The following is a 9338-nucleotide window of genomic DNA, read 5'->3' on the forward strand; positions in this document are numbered from 1 at the left end:
CACCCGCCACCACGTCCGGCTAATTTTTTTTGTATTTTTAGTAGAGACGGGGTTTCACCATATTAGCCAGGATGGTCTCAATCTCCTGACCTCGTGATCTGCCCGCCTTGGGCTCCCGGTTAACTTCTATTCATGTAATATTAGTGAGCCAGAGGCTTTTCTGAGCTGAACCAACAGGTTGAGAAAAGCTTTTAAAATGACAATGTGAGCAGCCTGGCTTATGTAAACTGACCAAAGTATCTATGAAGGATATACGTTAAACAAGGTTTCCAAGAGAGAAATGTCAGAGACAAAAAAAAATACAGTAAGTTATTAAATTAGTTAAGAAAATGTGAGGTGGTAGAAAGCCCATGGAAACTGCTTGTGCGCAGAAGCTGAGGTGAACTTGAAGAATGAGGAAGGACACTGCTGAGTTAAGAGTCTTCATGAATTTAGAATAAAACAATGAATCAACTTTTGTCACCAAGATAATAGTCCTGATGTAGAAGTCCCAATGTCTATTTCTAAGAAAGTAAACTACAATATCAAATTAACTTCAACCATGATACTACAGATTGCCTAGTATTTTGCTCTATATTTGGAGTTGGGTTCTTCTACCCCTATTTCTAAAAAGCTGAAAAAACAAATATTCTTCCAAGGATGTTAAGTTTCTTATAAAATAAACAGTGACTCAGCTGAGAGGTCAGAAAAGATTTCTGCAGTAATGTAATTTGAAAAGATTTTATTTTGAACTTCTGCCTTGCAAGCTACAAACTCAAAATGGGATGTGATGTTTGCCATATTTGCTGTTTCAGCTGTGATTTACTTTTCCCCCAGCTTAAGTGGGCACAAATGGAGAAAGCAAACAAGTTAATGTTTTTAAATATTTCAGTTCTGAGGCAAACTTATTTTTCACTTTTAGCAGTTAATTTGATGTGGCCATTTCTTTAGTCATGCATCTGCCCAATTCATTTATTCAATAAATATTTATTGAGCATCTACTATGTGCCAGGCACTGATCTAGGTTCTACAATAACATTGTCAGTGAGTACAATCACCATGAGATTTCCAGTATGCTGATTAGACAGTAAGTGACTAAAGGGCTACTTTCAATTGGGCAGATCTGAGAAAGTTATTCTGAGATGTAACATTTAAGATAAAACCTGGGTAATAAAAAGCCAACCTTGAAAGATAGGGGAGAAAATCCAGGCAGAAAAAACAGCTAGTGCAAAGGCTAAGTCAGAAACACACTTGACTTGTTCCAGAAATGGAAAGAAGGCTGTAATCTTTGACGAGTTAGGAAGTAGGTAGAGACTAGTGTGCAGGGCTTTGCAGGCTGAGTGAAGAGCTGGATTTCATTCTAATTGCAGTGGAAGCTACTGAAGGATTTTAAGCAGGGCAGTGACATGATCTGACTTACACTTTAAAAGTGTGCCATAGTGAGTGTCTGCAGCCATCCAGCTGAAGGAGGCTGAGAAAGCATGCAATTGTAGTGCTGGGTCTCTTTTTCCATCACACCCATGGACCTTAAGTGGCCTTCAATCACATGTGGCAAACACACATATCCCTAGTCTATTAACTCTGCTTCTCTCCTAGACAAACGCTCCAGATCACTTTCTCTCCGGAAACCTCCTCACATCCTCATTCCTCACCGATGGCCTTGCTTCTGACTTCACTGAGAAAATGGACATAATCAGGTGGAAACTTCCACCACCTTCCACATACACGACCATTCCTCCAGGGCCTATGTAGGAATGCAGTCCTTCCTATGAGAGGCCCCTTCACCCCCCCCCCGCCCCCCTCTCTCCCTTCTCCAGCACATTCTCCAGCAGTTGTCCCAGCTCACTGCTGCATCACCTGCATCTTTACCTACTCCTCATCAGCACGGAAACCTGCTGTGATTCTTTCTCCATTTTTTTTTTAAACATCTTTTGGTGCCATTTTCTCTCCAGCTTTTGCCCTATTTCTTGGGTACTATTTACAGCTAAGTTTTTCTAATGCATCGTCTGTATTCACTGTCATCACTTGTGCTTCTGCTCTTCCCATTCTGAAGAACCTGCTCCAATGAGACTTGTTATGGCCATCCCACTCCTGAAATTACTTTTTAATGTTCCAATTACCTCCATGTTGGTTAACTCTGTGGTCAATTCTCACTCCTCATCTTAGACTATCTCCAGCATTTGACTGGAGATGGTGCGTTTGCCTGGGGATAGTCCTCCTTCCTGAAATGGTTGCCTCACAGCCTTCTGGGACCCGTCCCCTGTTGTCTCTTACCTATGGGTCTCTCTTCCTCTGCTTCCTCTCTTAAAGTTGGTGTGCCCTGGGGCTTAGTCCCCTGACCGCTTCTCTATCACCCTCACCGGCTAGTTGATCTCAGTCAATGAGTTTGTATCTCATTAATATGTCAGGGTCTGAAATTTGTCTCTAGCTCTCTCTCCAGAATTCAAGGCTTGTTTATTCAACTGCTTACTCTACATGTCTTTCCAAATGTCTAACAGACACCTAATACCTCGCATGTCCTAAATTGAACCTGTGATATCCTCAAACCTATTCTACTCACAGCCTTACCCACCTCAGTGGATGTCAATGTTATCCTACTACTTGCTCTGGCCACAGACTTTGGAGTCTTTCCTGACTCTTTCTCTCATACTCCACGTTCAGTCCATCAGGAAGTTGTGTTGGCTCTTATTTCAAAATATATCCAGAGCCTGAACACCTTCATGGCTGCCCTGGTCTGAGTCACCATGATCTCCATCCTGAATTACTGCAATACCCACTTATTGGTTCTCATTTCTGCCTTTGTCCCCTCCCATCAGTTCTCTACCTAGTGGCCAGAATGACCCCTTAAAATGCAATCAAGGTATTCTTTTTCTCCAATCCTCCAGTGGCTCTCCAGCAAGAGCAGAAGCCTTCCAATGCCCTTCCAGCCCTGCACAGCCTGCTAATCTGCCCTTCTCCTCTCACAGCCACACAGGCCAAAGGCTGCATCCCAGACACATCAGGCATGCTCAAGGCTCTGGATCTCGGCACTTGTTTCCTCTGCCTCCAATTATCTTCCCCTAGCTATCCACCTGTCTGGCTGCTTCACCGCCATCAGACTTTTTCAAACACCAGTTGTGTATCCAACTCTGCACCCACTTTCCAATCCTTCGGTTTTAACCAAAGCAGAAACACTATATTTTACTTGGTCTGCTGTCTATCTCTTCCTGCTATATTTCAATTCCATGAAGCCAGGGAATTTTGTATATTTTGTTCACTGTTGTTTCCCAACACTCGGAACAATTCCTTGGCATATAATCAAAGCTCAGCATTGAATAGATGAAAAAATGTGAACGAAATGGATAGAGTAAGGCAATGAAGCAGTCAAGATGACACTGCAAGTTTTAACTTGAGAAACTGGACAGGTGGTGAGATGGGGAAGCCCGAGAGACGACTAGGTTTCAGGGTTCGGGAGAGAATAGAGCTCAGATTTGGAGATACTAATCGTGAGATGTCCATTAGACATCAAATAGACACATTAGTAGTAGGCACTTGGATATATAAGTCTGAAATTTGGAGACTCTAGGGGTTAGAGAGTCAAATATGAGTGGCCATCAGCTAAGTGGTATTTAAATCATGAAGCCAGATAAGCTTATCCGGTCAGAGAACAGAGAGAGAAGGGACTAGGCCCAGTTTTGTGCCAACCTTAGAGACCGAGCAAAGAAGAGAGTGTTAAAAGAGACTGAAAAGAAGCCAGCAGTGAGGCTGGAGGAAAGCCAGAAGTGTTGTAGGAAGGTGGGACTGGAGAGACCAGCCACAAAGACAGAGGTAATCATAGGCTTGACAGACTCAGGCTCAGTGGAATGAGAGGACAGACGCCGACTGATACAGTTGGAGGACAAAATGGAAGTGAAGTGAAGAAGCTACAGTCCACTCCTTGCATCAGTTCTGCTGTGAAGGGGAGCAGAAAAGCAGAATGGTCACGCCCTACACTCATTTCCAATCACTGCTTCATTCACAAGCATTAAACTCACCCTCTAACCACTCATCTCTCCAGCCCACTTCCTCAAGTACTGGCACTTTAACAAGTCTTCAGCCCCACCACAACCTGGAGGCTCACGCTCTCCCTTCCTTCCTTACCCTGCTTCCTACTTTCCATGGCCCACCACCCAGGCCACTTCTTTGCATTTCACCTTCTCCCTTTCCCCTCTTCTCTCTCCTTCCATCACTCAGGCAAACCTTAACTCTGACCAAGTCAACTCTTAGTTCATTTTATCCCTGCATTCAAGGAGCTAAACCTGGCTGAATCAAACACATAACCATGCTGATCAGCCTTGTTTTAAACTTACGAACATCAATCTCAAGTAGCTCTTGAGGAATATCATGCAATATATCACATTTCCCTGGTGAGTTGATGTTCCTACTTTCGAAGACGATTACTTCACACCAATACTTTTCCAAGCACCCCCTCCCACTTCTTCACTCTATTTTGCTTTTTAGTTCACTGAGAAAGTAAATTGAGACCACCTCATCCTCCTGCCACAAGATCTACTAACCTGCTTACATCTATGCCCACACATTCTGCCTTGTTGCAAAGGTCAGTGCTTCCATTTGTACACTGAGTGCATCCATTTCCCCCTCCTATGGGATTATCATCATGCACACACTCACAAAGCTGCAGTATTTCCCATCCTGAAAACACACCTTCCTCAGATTCCCTCCCGATACCAACTCGTTTCCCTGCCCCCACTTCTCAGGTCTCTGGGATTCTTTGCAGGGTTCCCTCCCTAACTTCATTCCATTTTCTGATCATCACAGCTTTAGAGAGATGCCACCTGTGTAACAGTCTGTCCTCTCCCACCCAGTGAAATCCTTTTTTCTCCTTCCCCGTTTATTTCTCATTAGCACTTTTACTACTTCAAATTATATGCTTGTCTCCCCTCTAAAATCTAAGTAAGCTCCTTGAAAACAGGAGTCTTTATCTACTCAACCCATACCAACTACATACCATGGCCACTCAAATCATTGGTTAAATTACAGAAAAAGGTATTTGAAAAGGGAGGTTCAAAGGCAGCTCTTCATTTTTAATAAAGGTAAAATATGATAGCATCTTTTTGGGCTGATGCAAAGAATCCTGTAGAAAAATTTGTTAATGCAGGAGTGAGGGATGACGTAGAAGACAGAAGAGATATAAATATAGGCACATTGCTGGAGTTTGAGAAATGGAAAAAAATAAGGTCTGGGATGAAACCTCCACTGGTTCTCTGTATGTAATACTATCCTTGGAATCCTTCCCCACAGAGCTGACTGCTGGGATTGTGTTCTGAGAAGACACCGTTACCCCTTGCATGAGACTGACCAAAGTCTGTGGCACACTGAATTTCATGATGCAGCAGGCTTCCCAATAAAAATATGTATTTATTTTGCATAGCTAAAACATTAAAGCCCCAGGGTGGTTTAAAAAATAATAGCCTACACTTTTTTTTTTTGTATGTACTGTAAACTAAGAATGACATTTTCATTAGTGCCTCTTTTTCTTTCAGGAACTATGTGAAAAACAACATTTGTTTTATGAGTCATCACCAAGAATTAGTGCCAAGACAGCCTCAAAAAAGAAAACCCCAGGAGCAGCTCTTGGAGTGTAACAAGCTGTGTGGTAGGGGCCAATCCAGGCAGCTTTCTCCAGAGAACTAATGGTCTCAACACCTTCTGAACGTGGATAGTGCCAGAACACTTAGGAGGGTGTCTTTGGACCAGTGCATAGTTGTGACTCCTGTGCTTTCTTTTCAGTGTCATGGAACTGGTTTTGAAGAAACACTGAAATGGTAAAGAGAGCCTTTAATCCCCTCTTCCCCAAAAGGAACCTCAAAAGGTAGACGAGGTACAAGGTCCTAAGTGATCTTTCTTATTCTGAGCAGGATATCAGGTTAAAAAAAAAAGTTACTGGCTGGTTTCATACTTTCTACCTTCACAGAGCAGCCTTTGAATAGACTATGTCCTAGTGAAGACATCAACCTCTGCCTTAAGCTATGTATGTACGGAGGCCAGTCACAGCTTTATTATTCAGATACACAAGTGGTCTGGACATAAGGGTACAGGTTTTGCCTACCAAGACACTGCTTGCACTGGGTCTTACACAAAAAAGAACCAGAACACACAGTGTGGACAACTGCCCACGTATTCCATCTAGATTAGAAGAGGGTCCCGGCTAGGATTTTAGTGGTAATTCCTAGTTACATTCAACAAGTATACAGATTATAGAGCTTATTTTATGAACTATAAACTACAATTTAATGCAAAATATCCTTTTATGAATTTCATGTTAATATTGTGAAATATTAAAATAATTCTGCAATAGTTGAGAAAAATGAGCATTTTTTTCCATTTTTAAAAAGTGCATAGAAAAGACAATTTTAAAATCCTGGGACCATATTTATTTAGAAGTAGCTGTAAGTAAAACATTAGAAAAGGAGTCAGGCCATTAGGTTATTTATCCAAATCTCTAAGCAATTAGGTTGAAGTTATTAAGTCAAGCCTAGAAAAGCTGCCTCCTTGGAAGGCTTTCATGACAATGTATAGTAATCCACAGTGTCCTGCAATTCTTCACATTCCTCAGGAATATCACTACCCTACCTCAGGTTATAGCACACAGGCTACACTTGATGATGACTTTCAGTGACCGAAGACACAATAAATGACATTCAGACATCAGGACAATTCCCTCATATGTTCTTCTCTATGATGGCAGCCTGTACAAGCAACGTGGGTTTCACCCACACAACGATGAACTGTTCTCTACTTCTCCAGTTGATTTTAAAGACTTGGTAAGAGGTCTCACTAATAAAATTTGGGTATGATGACAGAAAATCCACAATCAAATCTTGAACCAAGTAACATATTAAATTACTAATACTGTAAGTGATGGAAGACACAGAAAAAACGTAAGAGCACGAACAACCTAACTTGAAAAAGAATTTTAAAATATGATTAACCTAAAGAAAAGAGAATCCTAAGAGCCAGCTCCTTTTTATTTAGCTTGGAATTTTCCCATTGGTTCCTAATAAACTGTCCCAATGTCATATAAGGCGACACGATCTACTACTTTCCTTTATAACAATGTGGAGAGACTATAAACCTATGTAAGTAGTAAAACTATAAAATCGGAGACTCAGAAGACTGACTAAAAGGCCTGGATCTGCAGTGTATTATCTGTATTAAAATTGCAGGGGAAGCTAAAAGGAAAGAAGATTTGAGATCTCAATTCTATCACAGTGTATTTCATATGCAAGTCAGAGCAAGCATTGTTGTTTGTTTTTGGAAAGAGAAGGGAAGTGTATTCTGCCCCACGTTTCCTTCCGTGTTTATAGTTCAAACACTATATATACTTTAGGTATTTTTTGGTTTAGCCATTCATTATAAATGGGCAGGAAACTGTTTATCGACCTAGCCGGTTTATTACTAGTGACCTCGACTTCAGTATCTTGAGTATTCTTTTGCATTTTTATTTTAATATCCTGAGTCTGTAACTAAACAATTTTGTCTCCAAATTTGTATCCAATGTTCATTGCCCCACACCAAATCAAGCTTTTTGATTTTCAAAAATAAAAAGGGGGAAATACTTACAACTTATACATATATATTCACAGTTTTTATTTATAAAAAAAAATTTACAGTACTTATGGAGAGCCAGCAGAAGACATTAGAGCACTCACTTCTTCCCATCTTTGTTAAAGTTAGCGAATTACCCAAGGACACTGCTAGGTGAGGCTCACTCAGCAGCCCTGAAAACAGACCCGGTCACACTGTCTTTACCCTCTCCCTTCAGATAAAGCACTTCGATTAGCTATTGATCTGCCCAGTTTTCAAGTCATGCGAATACTGAAAAGGTTGTATCATCTGAATCTGTACCTTGGCTATATAAGCATGTTTTCCCCCTATTCTACATTTCTTTTTTTGGTGCACATTGCAAAACAGGAGGTGACTTATTACTGTTAATTAAAACTAAATGAAAATGTCAAATCTTTAAGACAGCGAGTTTGTAACTCTTTCATGTAATTTTATTCTCTATATTTATGAGTTTGGCTATCCTATTGAATCTTAAAATAAAGGAAATAAACACTTTTTTTTTAAAAAAAAAAGGAAAAATAAAAGTCTAAAAATTCCAATGAAATCTTTTGTAAGAAAGAAAAATGTAAGTTCACCTTTGCCTTCCACTTTGGAGTAAGAAGCAGGTTAGGGAAGGCATTGAGAAGAAAAAAGATAAAAAATAAAAATAATAAGTGTTGTTCAGTGCAGTACCTAAGCTAGATTTTCAAGATTTTATAATACGGTAAGGAAAATGTACTATATATGGAGGTTAGGATGTTGCAACTTTTCCACAAAGCTTTGAAAACATTTTGGAAATACAGGTTTTTGTGGAACACTGTGTTGGAATATTGTCTCCATTAAGTTTCTCCTGAGAAGCTAATTGGACTCTCCACTCAGCTTTACTTCTAGGTATAATCACTGTTGGTTACACTAAACTCCTACACCTAAGTGATAGGGCACAACTACCCTTGATCCTGTATTACCACATCAGGGCTCCTGGGTGAGCCAGAGACACTGTTTCATAAATGCGTATTTATTATAACTTTAAGAGTAGCAATCTCATATACTGAATAGTCACTCTTTAACTCCATTAAATAAGATACAGCAAGGGGAAGGACAATATCGCACAAAATGGCTTTCAAATTCAAGTGGGGCTATTTGATAATTACATTGTGGCACAGAGGCAGCTTGTGGGCACTTCTTGTTAAAACATCTCCATGTTACCAACTTCTGACAAGATTCTTGGTATAGGCTTGGGCACCTACCCAAGATTAAAGTCAAGAACCTCAATCACTTCTCTACAACTACAGGTGTTGAGTCTTTCCAGAAAAACAAAGATCCAAATGAGGCACCATTCATCACAGCTTCTTTCTCATGGCCATCTAGTGGGTAAGAGGTTTCTCTTCTTAAAACTACAATTTCTTAACCTTTACAAGTTATTTAACATTTTCTATCATATTAAATTAGCAACATAAAACATTATCCTTTATCTATAAACTTCTAGTCTGGTTCTCTAGAGTTTATATACACGTTTTTATTTCTAATCTGCAAGAAAAAAAAATTCCTATTTGTTATTTGATAACAGAGCATTAAAAGATACTATACACATGTGGCGCATATATATATATATATATATACACACACACACACACACACAAAATACACTTCAAAAAGAAGCCAACACACTTTAGCCAAAGTCTTAAGCTTGCATAGATTTTAAAAAAAGTATGAATACAATTTTTGTTAAAATAGAAAATGGGGAATAAAAGTTATAGAATGGATATGAAGAGAGA

General features: G+C 39.9%; 1 protein-coding gene across 1 annotated transcript in view; it reads left to right on the plus strand.

Moving 5' to 3' along the window:
- Positions 1 to 8085, plus strand: part of SLC2A12 (solute carrier family 2 (facilitated glucose transporter), member 12) — a 64945-nt gene extending 56860 nt beyond the window's left edge. Inside the window, exon 5 of the mRNA XM_011962131.1 lies at positions 5502 to 8085. Coding sequence (XP_011817521.1) covers positions 5502 to 5652 — 151 coding nt within the window. The 3' untranslated portion in view covers positions 5653 to 8085. The remainder of the gene's footprint in view (positions 1 to 5501) is intronic.
- Positions 8086 to 9338: the final 1253 nt, after the last annotated feature.

Source organism: Colobus angolensis, unplaced genomic scaffold, assembly GCF_000951035.1.
Source record: "Colobus angolensis palliatus isolate OR3802 unplaced genomic scaffold, Cang.pa_1.0 Scaffold58, whole genome shotgun sequence".
Lineage (NCBI taxonomy): Eukaryota > Metazoa > Chordata > Mammalia > Primates > Cercopithecidae > Colobus > Colobus angolensis.